This window comes from Apodemus sylvaticus, chromosome 20, assembly GCF_947179515.1.
Source record: "Apodemus sylvaticus chromosome 20, mApoSyl1.1, whole genome shotgun sequence".
Classification (NCBI taxonomy): Eukaryota; Metazoa; Chordata; class Mammalia; order Rodentia; family Muridae; genus Apodemus; species Apodemus sylvaticus.
The window spans coordinates 4,843,272-4,862,388 of NC_067491.1; the positions used below are offsets into that span (position 1 = coordinate 4,843,272).

The 19,117-nt window shown below is 49.2% G+C and overlaps 1 protein-coding gene and 1 long non-coding RNA gene across 11 annotated transcripts in view; one reads left to right on the forward strand and one right to left on the reverse strand.

Moving 5' to 3' along the window:
* LOC127670470 (uncharacterized) overlaps nucleotides 1-19,117 on the forward strand; it is a 215,795-nt gene that overhangs the window by 24,939 nt on the left and 171,739 nt on the right. The gene's annotated exons all lie outside the window — the stretch shown is intronic.
* Nucleotides 184-18,445, reverse strand: Pan2 (poly(A) specific ribonuclease subunit PAN2). Of its 10 annotated transcripts, none has more exons than XM_052164910.1 (26): nucleotides 18,310-18,445; nucleotides 17,294-17,692; nucleotides 13,537-13,706; nucleotides 13,315-13,435; nucleotides 13,092-13,169; nucleotides 12,522-12,789; nucleotides 10,548-10,890; nucleotides 10,263-10,359; nucleotides 8,623-8,739; nucleotides 8,355-8,474; nucleotides 8,067-8,195; nucleotides 7,774-7,973; nucleotides 7,495-7,640; nucleotides 7,269-7,375; nucleotides 6,998-7,096; nucleotides 6,831-6,901; nucleotides 6,594-6,741; nucleotides 6,153-6,296; nucleotides 5,956-6,015; nucleotides 5,420-5,510; nucleotides 3,732-3,889; nucleotides 3,494-3,637; nucleotides 3,189-3,368; nucleotides 2,522-2,615; nucleotides 1,090-1,287; nucleotides 184-861 (listed from the first exon to the last, which is right to left on the reverse strand). In XM_052164910.1, exons 2-26 carry the CDS (start codon nucleotides 17,573-17,575, stop codon nucleotides 653-655), a joined length of 3,774 nt encoding a protein of 1,257 aa, XP_052020870.1. In that variant the 5' UTR covers nucleotides 17,576-17,692; nucleotides 18,310-18,445; the 3' UTR covers nucleotides 184-652. The 10 variants fall into 10 exon arrangements, with proteins under 10 accessions (XP_052020870.1, XP_052020872.1, XP_052020871.1 ...); XM_052164912.1 differs by having other exon boundaries at nucleotides 7,507-7,643; XM_052164911.1 differs by having other exon boundaries at nucleotides 6,600-6,741; nucleotides 7,495-7,643.

Genomic DNA, 19,117 nt, shown 5'->3' on the forward strand with positions numbered 1-19,117 from the left:
CCAAAGGTCATGAGTTCAAATCCCAGCATCCACATGGTGGCTCACAACCATCCGTAAAGAGATCTGACACCCTATTATGGTGTCTGAAGACAGCTACAGTGTACTTACATAGAATAAATAAATATTAAAAAAAAAAAAAAACAAAGAAAAGAAGACAGAAGCCAAAGAATCCCACACTAGCAGTTTTCTAATGAGATAAAAATATTTTTATTTTATAAAACATGCTGTTTTAAGCAAAGTTTTTAAAAAATAAAACAAAACTTGAGATAGAATGTATGGAAGACAAATAGTTCCCAGCTGTGGTCAGGAATGAAGCCAGTAGCTCAGCTTCCCACACACTGGTGTGATTGGTCCATTGAGACTGAGCCGGTCCACCCAGCCGCTGCCTCTCAGGCCGCTGGATGCTGCCGCTGGCTGGATCTCTGTACCCTGTGACTGTTCAGGACCTCAGTTCTCGAGCAGGCTGGGAGCTCAGAGTTCTGTTCTAGAGCTCTTTCGTGTAGATATCAGTTACCCAGGATATTGATTACAAACACCAATCCCTCCCCCTGGGTCACTTTAGGCTTCGTTTCTGGCCCACTGTTTTGCAGAGGGTAAAGGAGGAATCTGGCAGCTAGAACCTTCGCAACAATTTTGCTGCTTTCCAGTTCTATTAATAGCACCGTCTGTAGACCCTGAGCAGATCCAGGTCTGGAAGTGGACAGGGTAAAGCCGACTTGAGAAGCCACCTCTCAGTTCTGGGGACAGAGCACTGAAAGGGAGGGCAGCTCACAGTGCCAGCACTGAGGAGAAGACAGCTGCATCTGTCAGGAGACAGAATTACGGAGACCAGGGTGAACAGAGAAGGCACCAGGGCACTCCCTATGCAGGAAGAACATGAAGGAAGGAGGGTAAGGCGTGGACATTTTTCAGACTTGGGCAAGCGGCTACACACCAGTCTCTCTGTTAGAAACACTGGGTGGTGTGTAAACTGTAGGACGTGTCACGAGCAGGTAGGAGTGCTGCTATAATCATGAGGTGGTGGTGTACAAGCCCAACATGTGCATCAAAACCCAGCAGCCCAGTCTCCCCGCCTCAGCCCGGGCTTACTCTTGGGACTTGTCTGGCTTTCGGGCTCAGGCACCCTCCAGTCCATCTTGCGGCCCTTCTCGTAGAGACCCTTGAGCACCTTGTGGAAGGACTCGGGCTCAGTGCCGTTCTTGCTTAGCTCCAGATATTTGCGGTAGAGCTGAAGGGCCGTGCGGGCATCCTCAATGCTGTCGTGAGTCTCACCTTGAATCTTCAGGTCTGGGGTAAACATGATCCTTTTTAAGGAACTCACAAAGGTGGTACCCCATTTCTATCCTGGCACCCAGAAACTCCCAGAAACACCCTTTCTTATTTCATGTTTACTGAATGTTTTGCCTGCATTTATTTATGTGGTCTATGTATGGGTGTGCATGGTAACCGTGAAGGTCAGAAGAGGGTGACAGATTGCCTGGAACTGAAGTTACAGATGGTTGTGAGCTATCACTTAGGCACTGTGACTTGATCCTGGGTCCTCTGCAAGAGCAGCAGGTGCTCTTAACCAATAAGCCAACTTGTCAGACCCAGAAAACGTCTTCTTAACTTAGTGATAGCTCTAACTGAAACCACTGGCAGAAAAGAATGGCAGTTCTAACTTGAGAACTAACTATTCTTTTTTCCAAAATGTTTCCCGTTCTGTTTTGTTGTTCTTGTAGGTTTTTTTGTTTGTTTAAAGACAGGGTTTCTCTGTAACCCTGGCTGTACTGTAACTCAGATTGTAGACCAGACTGGCCTCAAATTCAGACATCTGCCTAAGTGCTGAGATTAAAGACGTGAACCTCCGCCTGACTTTTGTTGTAGCTTTTTGCTGTTGTTGTTAAGATAGTATCTCCTCTACTGCCCAGGCTGGCTTCAAACTTACAGAGCTGAAAGTGCTTTCTACTCTCTTTAAAAAAACAAAAAAACAATAAAACCAGGCCTTTTGATGCCCAGGCTGGCCTTGAACTCATTATGTACTGAGACTAACCTTAGAGTTCTGTTTCTTCCCTGTCTCCTGAGTTGTGACTCTAGGCAGGCATGCCGCACTGTGTCCAGTTCCATGTGGAGCTGGGCTCTGAACAAGGACTCTATCTACAAGCTGAGCTGTATTCCCTGCCCCCGATGTTTTCTTTTAAGATTTATTTTGTTTATTTATTTATTTGTTTTATGGGAGTATACTGTCACTGTCTTCAGATACACCAGAAGAGGGCATCAGATCCCATTACAGATGGTTGTGAGCCACCATGTGGTGGCTGGGAATTGAACTCAGGACCTCTGGGAGAGCAGTCAGTGTTCAACATAACTAGCCACAGGGCAGCCAGAGCTAAAGTGAGACACTGTGTCAAAACAGAAACAACCCCCCCAAAAGAAACAAACAAGCCCTGCTGAGCCATCTCTCCCCACCCTCACCCACCTCCCAATGTTTACTACTCTTAAGCAGTTCTTATTCTAGGGCACACAAGGTAGAGCAACTCACCCAGAAAGTACCAAGCAAGGAATCGTAGGGAAATCATTCGTTTTCGGGGCATGTGGAACAGGTAGACTGTATCAAGAACTTGGTCCTTGGGCACCTGGCAAGGACCAGAAGAAGAGAAGCCTTGGGACAGATGATCTGGAACCTCCCTCTCTGAATTCAGACAGACACCCTGAGGAGCCAGTCCTTAAGAGTAATTCGAGGCCAACGAGGTGGCTCAGCAGGTAGAGGCATTTGTCACCAAGCCTGACAACCTTATTTCAATCCCCAGGACCCAAGTCGACGTGCACAAGCTGACCTTTGACCTCAACACATATGCAACTCAGTACTGGCAGGTGTGTATGAGTGTACACACACCAAATAAACGTAATTTTGTTTTTTAAAATATGGAGAGTGAATGAAGGTGGTAGGAGCGAGCTGGTGGGAAGAAGGCTGTATATTGGGAAGCGGGGTGCTAGGCATGGTAATATATGCCATTAGTCCTAACACTCAGGCGGAGGCAGGTGAACCTCTGTAAGTTCAAAACTAGCCTGCTCAACATAACTAGTTACAGGGCAGCCACAGCTACTTAGTGAGACACTGTGTCAAAGCAAAAACAAAAAACCCCAAACAAGAAACAAAGGACAACAACAACAACAGCAACCACACATGAAATGAGCCCTGCGCGAACCATGAGATTGATGACCCGGAAGTCCTTCTGCAGACCGTGACCCACAAACTTGACTCCAATGTCGATGAGGAAGCGAAGCTTTAAGTAGGTCGACTTGAGAGTCGTGAGGTGCTTTGAGGAGATTTTGGCATCAAGGTCCCCTGGCTTTATCCCGGAGTACTGCGTCAAGTAATCCACTACCTAGGAGTGGAGAAGACACATCACTAGGCAGAGAAGGCGTGGTCTCGTCCTGCTGCTCTACCCAGGGTTCTCAGGCTCTCTATGTAAGCACGGGGTTGACCTCAACGCCCCTCACATCCACACACCTGCTCCTGCGTGGAGATGTAGTCATCAATGAAGGGGATCCCCTCGTTAGGCCCTTGGCCCCGAACACAGGTGATCCTGGCAACCGACATCTGGCTGGGCTTAATGGTGGACTTGGTGCCGTCACTGCGTAACTCTGCTTCTTCCTATGTCACAGGGAATAATGCGGACACCAGAGAGACACAATTCCCAATGTCCTCAGAGTTCTGTTCCCATGTCCCATCTTCTGGCTTTGGTTACCTCATTAAGAGTGACAAACTCAGCGTCCAGGCCTACCAGGTCCCCCACCTGCGGCATCTCATTCAGCATCAGTGGAATGAAGGTAGTATGTGTTTTCCGTTGCTTCCGTGCCAGCGAGGCCTCTGCCAGCAGCACGCTAGCCTCGATGGGGTTCTTGACTGGAAAGGGAAGGCAGAGAAGCTGGGGGCTAGAGGCAAGATGAGGGGGAGACCCCAGGATGGCTGCTTGGAGGCTGTCTGCCTGTCTATGTTGTGATCTCTTGATAAACAAAGCATTTGGGGACAGGAGTACACCCGGACGGCTAAGTCTACAGCCTGAGCTTGACCCCCAGAATCCACATGGAGGAAGGAAAGGACCCTACCCCCATGTCCACAGTCCTCATGTCCACAGTCTGCTGTGGCACACACACTAATGCACACACACTCCTCATGTCCACAGTCTGCTGTGGCACACACACTAATGCACACACACTCCTCATGTCCACAGTCTGCTGTGGCACACACACTAATGCACACAGACTCCTCATGTCCACAGTCTGCTGTGGCACACACACTAATGCACACACACTCCTCATGTCCACAGTCTGCTGTGGCACACACACTAATGCACACAGACTCCTCATGTCCACAGTCTGCTGTGGCACACACACTAATGCACACACACTCCTCATGTCCACAGTCTGCTGTGGCACACACACTAATGCACACACACTCCTCATGTCCACAGTCTGCTGTGACACACATACTAATGCACACACACTGAGACAATTAAACTTTAATAAAAATAATTAAGAAGAGACTGTATCTGGTAACACAACAGATCCAATCAGAAAATTATCAAGAAACAGACCTAGAAAAAGACAGAAATGGTTTTTCAGTTCGGAGGTTAGCTACCAGAAATCCAGAAAAAAACAAGCTACAAAGAAACTATCGTTTAAAGGTACCAAGCTGATACCTCTAAAGGAGCTCCCGCCCTAAGAAGAGAGAGCCACTTGAGGGCAGTGGTTGGAGCCGGAGCCAGCTGGCTCTGTGGGTAAAGCACTTGCTTCACAAGCCTAACAATCTGAGCTGCTGTCTGGAGTCCACATACACGTGGGAGGGAAGAACTGATGTTACCAAGTTGTCCCTGTCTCTACACCACATCACCATCATCATCATCATCACCATCATCATCATCATCATCATCATCATCATCATCATCATCATCATCATCATCATCATCATCATCATCATCAGTCATTTGAAAAGAAAGCTATCTGTGGTGGCCATTCTCCTTCAGACACTACGGAAGAGGACAGGACAGGATGTTCAGAATCAAAATCTAACCTAAGCTACTCCTATCCAGCGTCCTTCAGGCCACCCTCGGAATTTCCAGCTACAAAATGAATTACTTTTGTTTTGTTGTTCTGAAATGGTTCTTACTCTATAGCCCAGGTGTGTACTGACTGTGTACTCCAGGTCATGAACTCATAGCAATCCTCCTGCCACAGCCTTTTGAGTGCTGGGATTACAGGTATAAGCTACCATCCCCAGCCAGCTTCCAAACTTAAGATCTGATCAGCAGGAATTTCTTTAGTATCCCTGGAGGAGTTAGCACCAGCTACCGATCCTGAAAACCACAGAGATATCCCCCAGGCTTTCCTGAGTCCTTAAACTGCCTAAGCCTTTGGGCAACTCCAAGCCACTTACTGTTCAGGTTGTATCTGGAATTGAGATTCCTTTTGACATAATACAGGATAGCGGGTACTTTCCAATTCATGTCAAACTGCACGGCTTCATACTATAGGAGACAGAACACAGGGGCTAAGGGGTAGCTCACGGCAGGGTGCTTGCCTGTCATGCCCAAGGCTCTGGGTTTAATTCTGAACACCACCTCACTCTCTAACAAAAGAAAAAGTACTTGTGTCAAGACCCAGGTGCTATTTTTTTTTTCAAGTCTTCTGATGCCGTTTATCCCCAAAGCTTCTCTAGATTCATCATGACCTCCCGGCACTTCGCAGGGGCCTGAGCATAAAGATACTAACAGACAGGCTGATGGAGGGGAAATGGGCTGAAGTTACACCTGCTGCAATCACGGCACTCTAGAGGCTGAGGCAGACAGATCACGAGGTCAAGGGTACCCTAGGCTGCAGAGTGAGTTCAGAAACAACCTGAGTCACACAGCAACACACACTCCGAACCTCCCCAAAAGAAAGAGATGGGGGACAGAAGATGTTTTGACTTACCTTATCAATAGGTTCAATAAGGAAGTCATTGAAGAGATACCACTGCTGGTGCGTCACACCCTGTGCAGGTAAAGAGCCAGGCTAAAGTCAAAGTGATAGTAGCTAGCTGTGTCCTTTCCAGGAGCTTGGGGACAGGCCTGGGACTGCGCCACAGCCACCTCCTCCAGGAATACTCTTCTCTGTGTCACGTCACTCACCTCCTTGCGCTGGTGGTAGGTCTCGCCGACTTTGATGTGAGCCACCAAGCTGCCTCCTGTTCGTGAGTCCAGGATGTGTACCACAGTAGCCATCAGGTCATATACATAGACACCATGCTCTTCCTCTGCCCTGGCTGGACCCCACTGTGAGGGGACCCAGGCTGCTAAGCTAAGTTTAAGGATGGGTTGTGGGATGGGGGATGGGGTTAAAGGGCAGAGGGTAGGGAGTCCTGGGAATGGGGAGCCAGGGTAGGGTACCTCCATTTTAGCCCATCTATGACTTCCCAACTCTAAACTGAGTTATTCTAGATAACCCCAGAACTGGTAAGTGGTGTTTTATTCCTTTCTTCAGTCCTCTAAGGTCCTCCACGCCCTGCCCTGCCTCCCCTTCCGCCCACCTTCGCTCCCTCAGTCCCTCTCTTCGTCCCACTTTTCAACCACCTGCACCTCATGCTCATCGGTCCAGTTGCAAACATCCAGCCCTTTGTTCTTGGTCATCTTCATGCGGATGGAAAATGGAAGCCAGACATTCTTCAGCTCCTCGATGGAGGAGCAACAGAGAAAGCCCTCTGAGCTCCTCAGTTCCTTCCTGTTAGGACAGAAGAAGTGGAAATGTAGCCAGTGAACAGAGGGATCTGCACGTAGTGTCACCATCTGACACCTCTAAGATGCACCCACCGGTCAGCTAAAGCAAACTCCTTGCTCTTCATTTCCCCGCCAATCTTCTTCACTGCTATTTTGAAGGCAACCTGAACACAGAGGAAAGAACTTATTCATATATAGAATGAAGCAAGAGATAAAGACAAGGAGTCCGGGGAGGTCCTGCTTCCAGTCGGAGTCACCACCTCAGCTTGCAGTCTCCAGAAATCAGCCTCTTTTGAACTATTCACTTCACAATTAATGACAAGAATATCGGGCAGATGTCGGATGTTGCGGGTCTGAATCTGAGAGAAGGAAACAAGAAATGGCAGCGTCTATAGAAAAAGTGAAAAGTCTAGACAGGATCTGTAAAAGTGGAGTTCTTCCCACTCCCCATACACCCCTGGAAGGCGGTTCGAGCACTAGCAGGCCAGACCATGCGTGGTCCTCAGGGAAGTGGGGCCCCAGCTTACTCACTGTGGGCTGGTACTTCTCGCAGTTGTCACACCAGGCCTGTGTGTTCTGCTCCAGGCAGATACTTCGCTTCAGCACCTGAGCAAACTCATAGTTCTTCCCGGTTTTATCTGAGGAGAGACTCGACACTTCACTGCAGGCTCTCTCCTCTACCCACAGCACCCCCACAAACCCGTCTGTGGTATTACAAGCTATCTGAGGGAGCCTCCCAGCCCCGTGCAGGGTGTACCACAGATGCTACCCTCAGGGTAGGAGAGCGTGAACAGCAGGGTGGACGAGGCCCGCACGGTCTCGCTGCCGCAGCGGCAGAGGCTGCAGTTCTCCATCTCACAGCTGAACAGCTGCCCGATGATGGAGTCCCCTGATGAGCAGAAACTGCTGAGAGAGGTGAGGGACACACACACACACACACACACACACACACACACACACACACACACCGAGTGTTAGAAGACCCTGAGTCCCAGGGGGCCGGCTTTGGGGGCGTTATTCTTGCCCAGTTCCATACCTGCCTCCAGCACCTCGGTAAGCCTGGGGCACTTCCAGCTCCTGCATGTCCTGGTGCAGCTGGGTGAGGATGAAGCGGTTCCACCTCTGGATGAGCCTGGCCAGACTGCCTTTGCCTGAAGCCTCGTCTGAGTCAGCGAGGATGAGACCCAGTGCTGAGGCCTCGGGGATGGTCCGGAAAGCTCGGAGGAAATTACTGCCCTGCAAGAGGGTTATGTTGACGGAAATGCCCCCTTCGCAACCATCCACCTTCTGTCCCTTGCCATTTTGAGTGTCCCTGGTCTGGGGACTGACCTGACAAGGATCGCCACGAGAGAGGTCTAGCATGTGGAAGAGGAAGCCAAGCTCGCATGCCAGGCAGAACTCCTTCTGGCAAAGGTGGTTCTGGATCAGACAGCGAACAGGCTCCAAGAAGTAGAGCACCTGGAGGGAGGAGCAGGAGAGCTGGTGAGGGGGGGGGGCAGGGAAAGATTGGGGAGGTGCATTCTGTGAGCTGCTGGGCACAGAGCGGGCCTCCAGTGAAGCAGTGGTGCTCACAGAGGAGGCAGGAAGCACAGGCGGGCTGGGGAGAGCCGGCCTTACCTGGATCATGCAGTTACAGTAGGCGTTGGGGATGTGAGGCTCTAGCCCAGCAAACAGAGTCTTGTTGTAGTGCTTGAAGTCAAAGTCTTCCAGTCCTAGCTTGGAATATTTGATGGTTACCTAAGGCACAGACGGTTTGAGCGGAATGAGCAGAAGGCCTCCAGGTCTAGACTTGAGGAGGAAGACTTTGTGGACTGCATTCAGTGACATGCCACGTGATAGCCATCCCCGCACTCCCTACGAGACCCCGCCTCGGTGTCCCCAGCACCTTCCGGTACTTCTTAGAGACTGTGTGGAGAGGCTCCTCTTCTCGTCCTGTCGGTGACTCCGTGACTTGGCTCAAGTTGTCAAATTCATGGTCTGACTCCTTTAGTCGATAGGGAATCTAGGGGTTTTGGGTTTTTGTTTTTGTTTTTTTTTTTTTAAAAAAAAAGAGAAAGGAACTCCTTAAAAAGATTGTTTAACATCTTTGGTTTCCCCTTCTTTTTCTTTGCTGTTTTTTATTTTGTTTTGTTTTGAGACACAGTCTCACTACATAGCCCTGGTTGGCCTAGATCTACCTTTGCCTTATAAGTACTGGAATTAAAGGTCTGTGCCATCACACCTGACTCTGTTTTTATTTATTTTTAATTTTAGTTTTTTTGAGACAGGGTCTCATGTAGCCAAGGCTGGCCTCAAATTCAATATATACCCAAAAACCACCCAGCCACCCCGGACTGGGTTGCTAGTGTATGCCACCTCACCTGGCGCTACTTTATTCTTTCATTCTTCCTATTTTTAAAACTTTATTTCAATATAACTATGCTTACAGAAATATATTTACATTGATTAATGAAACGCAACTAGGTTTAATTTATATATGATTTATGATTTTAAAAAAACATCAACCCGGGTTGGAGAGATGGCTCAGTGGTTAAGAACACCAACTGCTCTTCCAGAGATCCTGAGTTCAATTCCCAGCAACCACATGATCTGTAATGGGATCTGATGCCCTCTTCTTGTGTGTCTGAAGAGAGCTATGGTGTACTCATAAACATAAAATAAATAAATCTTAAAAGAAAAATCAACCCTGGCATCTACTTTATTTTTATCTATTACAAACATATAAAAGGTCTTCCATCAAAATGCTGACAATGAAGAAAGAAAGAACACTGAGAAATATGCTTTTGGTTTACCTTAGGAAATCAACACAGATCACACTGTAAACATGTATAAAATTGGAGCACAGTTCAAACCCACATTCAACTCCTAGATCTCAAGATGGATGGAGAACCAATGAATAAAAGTCATCCTCTGACCTCCACATGTGCTTGTGATACATGTGTGTCTGCACTCACTCGTACACACTCACAATACACTCACACCCATGCGCTCTCATACTTATACTCACATACACATACACTCACACACTCCCACTCCCACATATGCTCACAAACACACTCATACACTCTCACATTCATTCACACATGCTAGCATCCACATACACTCACGCACATACACTCTCACATACACACTCAATACACAATAAGACAGGCATAAAATGTTGTAATGTTATGCTATCACCACTTATTTCCTGAGCCCTCTAAGAGTTGTTATCTTCAGCACCTTCCTTCTCCTCCGTAACCACATGCTCCTGGCCCGCCTGTCTACCTATTTCATTACACAGGTCTTAACTGCTACCCTACAGCTTCTCTTTGGCAAGCTCTTCCACAGAGTTCACAGAACGTTCGTTTGGCATTTAACAACAACATATAAATTTCTGATGGGGTAATGTCTTTTCTTCAACCAAATAACCATCCTAACGGTTAAAACCTTATCATCTATGTATGAGACACACAACAGGCATAGGTTTTTGAATTCTGCACCCACATCCCAAACCTTTACTGTTTAATAAGGGACACAACACACCTGGTTCCGCAGCCTGGTGCGAGGGTTGGGAGCATAGCCAATGAAGCCCACTTTCTTCATAGTTCGAAGAATTTCTGCATCCACAGGTGGTGCTCGCCTATAATCCAGTGTAGTTCTAGGCTTGAGGGGCCATGACAGCCACCCATGCACTTCCCAACCCATGGGTTCAGAAGAAGAGAAAGCATTTAAGGTAGACAAAAATAACTACAGCAGTGGAATAATAGCCAGGCTCGCAAAAGCGTCCACACCCCCCACGACCCCTCCAGCCCAGCAGTGAGGTACAACCTGGGAGCAGGAGCAGAGTTGGCAGCAGGCCAGTCAGAGAGCAACGTGTCCGTGGTAAGTGGGACGGGAATGAGGGAAAGCGGCAACAGATCCTGACTCCAGTCCAGAGGAGGCAAAGAGTCCACAAGACAGGGCAGAGCAAATTCAGTCTCTCGGGAGTAGGGGTTGAAGGACGGCTCAGGGGAATCAGTCCAGAGATGCACACAGCCCTCGGAATCCCCAAAGGCCAGGGCCTGCTTGCTGGCTGACACATCAAACGTCATTAGCAAAGGTCCCACGGGATTCACATGGAAGATGTCAGCGGGGTTGGCCAGGCCTGTGGGTTCACAAAACTGGCATTGACCTAGGACGGGAAAAGGGACAGACCAGTGAGCCCCGAAAAGTGAAAGGGAAAACCCCTTTACCCTCTTCTAATGTCAGGAGATACAGTCAGAGGAGTGACACAGGCACCTCACTCCCAGCAAACGGATGTCTCCAGTCACTCCACTTAGACCCTTAAAGACGGGTCTCTCTGTGTAGATCAGGCTGTCCTGAACTCTGTGGATACGGCTAGCCTTGAACTCAGAGATCCACCTGCCTCTGCCTCCAGTGTGCTGCTATTAAAGGTATGTGCCAGCCGGGCCGGTGTTGGTACACGCCTTTAATCCCAGCACTTGGGAGGCAGAGGCAGGGGGATTTCTGAGTTCGAGGCCAGCCTGGTCTACAAAGTGACAGCCAGGGCTACACAGAGAAACCCTGTCTCAAAAAATACCAAAAACCAAAAACCAAAAAAAACCCAAACAACAACAACAACAAAAAAAAGGTGTGTGCCACCACACCCAGCTAAGGTGTGTGCCTCTGTGTTGGGATAACACACCATTGCAGGTGCCTGCAGAGCCCAGAAGAGGACATGAGATCCACTGAGACTTCCTACTGTAGGTGTTGGGAACTAAACTCAGGTTCTCTACAAAATACTCTTGAATACTGAGCCATTTTCTCAGTCCCCGTTTTTTTTTTGTCTTTATTCACTTTTTGGTGCACAGGAGATTGATAGGGTGCACAGGAGATACTATCCGGTGTACAGAACATGGCAGCTTATGGACAATCACTCTGTCATTTGGCTGCAGCCCAGACTTGCCCTGTTTTTCTTTCTTAAGATAAGGCATCATTATGTTGTGGACTTGAGTTCGCCATCTTCCTGTTTCAACCTTTCAAGCAGCTGGGATCCCAGGCCCGTGATCTTCACTGTCTTCTGTGCTCCTTAGGCCCATTCTAAGCAAGCCTAGGTGTGAGGCCATGGGAGCCTGGTGGACCATTACTTTTTCTCCAACAGAGAGGTATATGCGGTTACTCTTGCTGATCGGGGTCTCTGCTCATGGGCCTGTCCTACCCGGGGCTGCGCCTGTCCTACCCAGTGCTGCACCTGTCCCACCCAGGGCTGACCTGTCCCACCCAGTGCTGCACCTGTCCCACCCAGGGCTGACCTGTCCTACTCAGTGCTGACCTGTCCCACCCAGGGCTGACCTGTCCCACCCAGTGCTGCTCTGTCCCACCCAGGGCTGACCTGTCCTACTCAGTGCTGACCTGTCCCACCCAGGGCTGACCTGTCCCACCCAGTGCTGCTCTGTCCCACCCAGGGCTGACCTGTCCCACCCAGGGCTGACCTGTCCCACCCAGTGCTGCACCTGTCCCACCCAGGGCTGACCTGTCCCACCCAGTGCTGCTCTGTCCCACCCAGGGCTGACCTGTCCTACTCAGTGCTGACCTGTCCCACCCAGGGCTGACCTGTCCCACCCAGTGCTGCTCTGTCCCACCCAGGGCTGACCTGTCCTACTCAGTGCTGACCTGTCCCACCCAGGGCTGACCTGTCCCACCCAGTGCTGCTCTGTCCCACCCAGGGCTGACCTGTCCCACCCAGGGCTGACCTGTCCCACCCAGTGCTGCTCTGTCCCACCCAGGGCTGACCTGTCCTACCCAGGGCTGCTCTCATCATACCTGACTGGGAGATGATAGCAAGGCGGGAAGTGTACGTGGGGATGAATCGCAAGAAGGCTGGATCCACGTGCACTTGAAGCGGCGTGATGGCACGCATCATGCGCAGGTCGTACACCTTGAGGAAACGGTCACAGGCCAGGCCGGTGAGGCGGCTGGAGAAGCCACAGGCAGCTAGCAGATTGCCATGAACATCAAAATCTGACAGACTCCCTGAGAAGGCATCAAATTCATGCTCCACTTTAAAACTACGGAGGTCTCGCAGGGAAACCTGAAGGAAAAAAGTCCTGTTATTGGCCACCTCTGTGTCAGGGAAGAGACCCTGCCACCTACCTAACCCTGAGAGATCCCTGCCAAAGAAGACCACGGTTCTAGGATGCTGTCAGAGCAAAGAGAGGCAGAAAGAGAGGCCGAGAGCAGAAAGGGACGACCCAGAGAACTCATTTATCCTTGTGCCTCCAAGGCGCCCAGCTGTAGATAATCCCAGAGCCCTCATCTCTCACCTGCAGGGAAAGCAGACCCCAGTATCTACTAAAACAGCGCCTACGGTGGGGAGAGACAGAATCTGGTTACCTTGCCAGACGTGTGGCCGCAGAAGAAGAAGCGATTTGTCTGTCTCATGATGGTGACTCCAGGGGTCTCAACTGCATACTGGAGAGAGAAGCCCATGAGACCATTTCCCATGACTGAGAGACAAAGAAGTCACATCCACGTCTCAGCACACTACAACCCAAGCACAGCCCACCATGACCTCAGGTCCCACGTGGGATTTCCCGGACATGACCCAAGTTCATACCTTTTGAGTCTCCTGGACAGTATTCAAGTCGAGCTCCAGAATGTGGTTCTGCAGCCCGCCAACAAGCAGTGTGTTGTTGTCCGTCAGGAGGAGACTGTGCAGATCCTCGCTCTCATCCAGCCTGCGTGACAAGAGCCAACGTGCCAGGGTCTCGCCAGCTGCCGATCCCATGGCCCTCCTGTAATTTTCCCGCTCTCCCAGCTGAAATGAAGGGCTACTTACAAGTAGTCAAATATAATGAGGCCCCCTCGGGCCACGTACTTGAGGTTGTTCTTGGTGAGGAAAAGGATACCGTTCTCCAGGCTCTGGATCTGCCGAATGTCATCACTGCCGTTGACCTGAAAGGATGAGTAGCGCTCCAGAGCTGGACCGAAGAAGGACGTGGCGTGGCCCTGGAAAACACACAAGCCTGGGTGAGGTAGGGGCAGGCCAGATACTTGCCAAGGATGGAGCGTGCCTCAGATTCCCTTTCTGTCTAGACAACAGAGGCATGAGGCTAGGGACCAGTCAATCTTAGTGATAAAGCAATATTACTCTACCTTACATTAATGCAAATTATTATTATTATTAGTTATTAACTGAAGCATTACCTATCATTACGGTCATAGTGAAAATAAAATGGTTTTTATATAAGTAATTTTTTAATGTTTTTTTTTAAATCTGTGTGTGTGTGTGTGTGTGTGTGTGTGTGTTCCAGAGAGGCAGGAAGAGGGCTCCAGATCCTCTGGAGTTACAGGCAACTGTGAACTGCCTCATGGGTGCTGAGGCTCTAACCCAGATCCTCTGGAAGACAACAGGTAATCTTAACCAACCAGAGCTGTTCCTCCAGCCTCAAATTATTTTGTTCACCCAGTGCAGAATACTAATATAAGTCCTCATTTTATTCTCACTATAACCGTAATGATAGGTAATGCTTTGGTTAATTAGAGATTTGTTTCTTCAGAAGGCCACTGGCCACTTGTTCCATGGTCAAGTTTTAGGGTGTTTGTTCGGTTCTTGGTCTTTTTTATTTAAAAAAAAAAAAAAGTCTCATATAGTCCAGGGTGGCTTGGCAAATGCCGTGTGGACCAGGATGACCTCAAAGCCACACAATCCTCCTGCCTGAGCCCCCAAGTGCTGCTGCTATCAGACCTTGCTTCATGGCTAAATCTTTTTTGTTGTTGCTTTTTGAGACAACGTCTATGTCTCCTTGGCTGTCCTGGAATCTGCTATAAAGACCGGGTTGGCTTCAAACTCAGAGGCCTTCCTGCATTTGCCTCTGGAGTCCTGTCTGTTTAAATCTCAACCTCTACAGCACGTGAGCAACCCATACTGAGCCAATGGTCACAGGCCAGAACACAAGGCCGGGACTGCGAGCCCCCCCCACCCCCACCCACCCCCAGCAGGCACGTCGTCCACTAGGAACTTGACTTCCTGACTCCTCACGGGCATGTCTTCTTTGCTCTGTTGTGGAGAGGGTCATACTGTGCAGCCATGGCTTTCCTGCCTCTGCGTCCAGAGTGGGTTTAAATCTGTGGCCACCACCCATGGCTTCCCTTCTATGGATACTTAAACCTCATTTGCTCTCAAGAGGTTTTAATTACATTTGTACTTGAGTTTTTCTTTTGATTTACTCAGTACAAGTAATCAAACCTAAGGGCTCACATATGCTAGGCCACACAGCTAAGATAGGTCCCCAGCCTTTTTAACTTTAATAGGCTCTTGCTACATAGTACTTGCTGGTCTGGACCTTATGTGATCTGCCTTGGTTTCTTGAGCATTGAGATTACAGGCATGCAAACACCTTTAATCCCATTTCTTTTTTAAAAATTTGTTTGTTTATTTACTTTTGAGACAGCCCTGGCTGTCCTGGAACCCACTTTGCAGACCAGGCTGGCTTCAAACTCACAGAAATCCACTTGCCTCAGCCTTCCAAGTGCTGGGATTAAAGGTGTGGACTACCATACCCAGCCTTGAGCATGGATTGCTGCGGTTTGTTTTTTAACTGCTCATTCCAAACCTGAGCCTTACAATCAAGTTCTGGTACCTAGCAGCTGGCTTACTGGTTGGGATATAGCTCAGTTGTAAAGCACTTGCCTTGTGTGTGTAAGGTCCTGGCCTTAATATTCAAGCACTGGAAAAGCTGAATTTTCCCATGCTTTCAGCATATGGACTAAAGGATCCCAGGGCCTGGGGGTAAGAGGATACTAAGGTTGGATCCCCGGGCCTGTGGGGAGGTACTAAGGTTGGATCCCAGGGTCTGTAGTGGGTACTAAGGTTGGATCCTAGGGCCTCTTGTATTCCAGGCAAGTTCTTATCAATGATTCACACCCCCATCTCATTTCATGTGCTCTTCATTCTGCTGACAAAGGAAAGAGGTTGAATGAGTAAGTGCCTACCTTTCAGCTTCTCCCCGATGCACTTTGTTTACAGTACAAAGCTAGGCATAGTAGTACAGATCTCAAATCTCAGCACTGAGAACATGAAGGCAGGCAGATCTTTGTCTTGGTGATGGCAGTTGGTTTTTGAAACATGGTCTTACTATGGTAATCCATGCTGGCCTAGAACTGACCATCCTTCTGCCTCAACCTCCAAGTCAGAGTTATAGGGTGTGACCAATCACACCTGTTCTATGGTCTACGTTGTATTCAGTTCTGTTCCCTGTGCCCAGCTCAGCAGGAGACATGCCTAACTTACTGAACTGAATTCATCAATGAAAAAGTTCATTTCTCCTAATGGAAAAACAATTCATATCCCCATGAAATCATAAATAAGTAAACCAAGGTCTTACAGAAACTATTTGGTTTCATACCATATATTAATACACATTTGAAAGTTAACACTGATAACTGCTAAGACTAACATCAGAAAGAGAAGACAAAATAATTCCAATAGGTATCCAAAAACATTCATTAAACATTCTGCAATTATAGCTGGGTGGGCGGTGGTGGTGCACGCCTGTAATCTTGTGGGATTACAGAGGCAGGTGGATTTCTGAGTTCAAGGCCTGGTCTACAGAGTGCGTTCCAGGACAGCCAGGGCTATACAGAGAAACCCTGTCTTGAAAAAACCAAATCCAAAAAACCAAAACCAAAAAAAAAAAACAACAACAAAAAACACTCTGCAATGATAAACCCAGTGTGATACAGTCCTGAAACACCAGCACTTTGAGGTGGAGATAAGGCTGCCCCTAGTTCAAAGCCACCCCGGGCTGCATAGTAAGTCCTAGATCAGAAGGTACTACATAGTGAGACTCTGTTTCAAACCCCAACCGCACTCCCAATTTTAAATTGGGTAAAAAAAAAAAAAAACCCAAAAAACCCCTAAAGATTGCGAATGGATGGCTATAAACCAAGGGATGAGCAGTTAATCAAAGCATGGGCTGAGCCCAGCTGGTGATACGCCTATACTCTCAGCACTCTGGGAATGACGGTACGATTGTGAGTCGGAGGCCAGTCTGGGTTACATAGCAAAACCCTGTCGTAAAACAAAAACAGGATTAGACCTGTAGGAGTGCAGTGCTTGCCCGCTGTGTGCAGAGCCCTAGGTTTGTATCCCAGCACATCATACACTGAAAATGGGTTTGGTGTCTGTATCCCCAGCACTCAGGAGACAGAGGGAGGGATGAGAAATTCAAGACCATCCTTGGAGGAGACCCCATCTGCATAAGCAATAGTCAGATATGGTTGCACACAAGCAAACTCAGCACTTCGGAGGCGAGGCATGAGGATTGCTGTGAGTTCTAGGTCAGCCTGGACTATAGAGTAAGTGATGGGAGAACTGACAAGAGTGAAATGCCTTATGAGAACAAATATGGAGTTAATCCCCGGAGCTTCGATTCCCCAATTCCTTCTCCATTCCCTTCTTGTTTGAGAAACCCGGCCAACTCTCATCACTTCAGCTCAGTTTTAAGTCCCTGCAAAGAGCTGTCCTTGGGCAAAGACCAGATAAAGATTTCTAACACACCCTTTCAGCCTTCAGAAAGGGCGATAGTTCTTACCCCATGGCTCCCCACCCACAGCATCTCCTCATGTAAATCAAAGTGGGAGACAGACACAGGCACTCCCACTTCAGCCACCACGCTGTGCAACTCAGAGTAGACACCTTCCATTATGTGCACTGACTCCTGGACGGGAAGAGCCTCCAAGGCCACTCCCTCTGGGTCCAGCTCCACATTCTGTAGCAAACTTGGATTCAGGTGGGCATCCAGGACTGGGTCCAGGGTAGAATGCATAGCTGGGGAAAATTCGGCCAGTCCAGGATCCAGACCCTCAAAGTTCATGACGATAGTGGCCGCTGGTCAGACCTGAGGCACACCCTCCCTTGCCACGGTTCCTATAGACACCTGACCCAGCCTTCAGCAGGACAGCACCGGTGAGCCTAGGCTGGACATCCTGGCCTGCAAGGGAAAGAGGCAGCTCAGTCAGGGATAGGCCTAGGTACTGAAGTATCTTCTACGTGGACAGAACAATGAGGCAGGCAGAAGGGATGAGACTGTCGGGCAAAGAAGGAAGCATGCAGGAAGGGGATGTTGCAGTACAGTGCGTGGCACAACAGTGTCCCTTACTCTGCACCTCTACACTTTCTAAGTTCCCTGCCACCCCCACCAAATGATCTAATTCTTGACTTCCCTTTCTCCTGAACCACAAGGTGAAGGGAGCGGATATGATTGGGGCTTGAGTTTGGTGGAGAGCTCCGAGACGCTTGTTTCCTAGAACTGGCCATGAGACAAAGGGGCTGGGCAGGGAAGGGAGCAAGACAAGTCAGTTTCCCAGAATCCTTTACAGTGGTTACCCAGCATTCTCCAGGGGGTGGGTAACAAGAACGGCCAGTTACCCACAAACGGGGCGGGGGTAAGGGGGAAGTAATGGAAACGGATAGCTACCCAGAATTCTTTGAGCGAACCAGAGAAACTGGTTACCCAGAATTCTCCCCCAGCGCAGGGGACGGGAGGGGAAGGATTAGGGCAAAGGTCAAGACGTGTTCCTGGGATGCTTACGGGGAATGGGTCATTACCAAGATTTCTCCATGGCGGATATTTTGGAGCGCGTGGAATTCAAACGAGTAGGGGGGTAGAGAAAGCGCCGTCAGCTCCGCGGGAAATTCCAGTTTCCCTACTACTCCCCCGCCTCTAGCTCAACCTAACCCAGGCAAGACGGACGGCGGATTGGCAGACATCGCTTCCAATCAGCAGGGGCCACGGGCTCATCTCAGCCAATCAGAAGGAGCCAGGTACAGGCAGCTCCGGGAGCAGGCGTGTGACGTAAGCTCCGCCAAAACAAGGTTACGGAATGCCACGGGGGACAAACTGAGTCAGGCGCGGACCTATTTGGTGTTATGAAAAGTAATCCCTTCACTCTTAAACTTTGTTAAGTTAAAATTAACTTTAGACTTGGAAGCCAAGCTTTTACGCTCCCTGAATAGGAACTATACCAAGGGGCGCCAGAGGCTAAGCACTGGGACTCGCCGGGTGGGTATTCCCAGCGTGGCCTTCATCCTTCCCGGCGAATAGACCTTCATCTCGCTGTGCCTGTGAGCCATTCCAATACCTCTGACCCTGTGCCCCCGAAACTCACTGGCATTTCCTATGACTTCTAGATCTGGGGAAGAAAAAGGAAGCGGGAGCCTGATTCCTAGTGTGGCCCAAGTGGCCACCTTTTCTCTATGTCTAAAGGCATCCAACTGAAATTCCCATCCATGTTTGTATCGTCCCCAGAGGTCCCCTAGTTTCCCCAAGGATCAAGTCTCCTAGACTGTCAAAATTCCCCTAGACCGTAGGTAGAGCTGGACATTGACCCTCAGAGAGAGATAAACAGTAAACTGA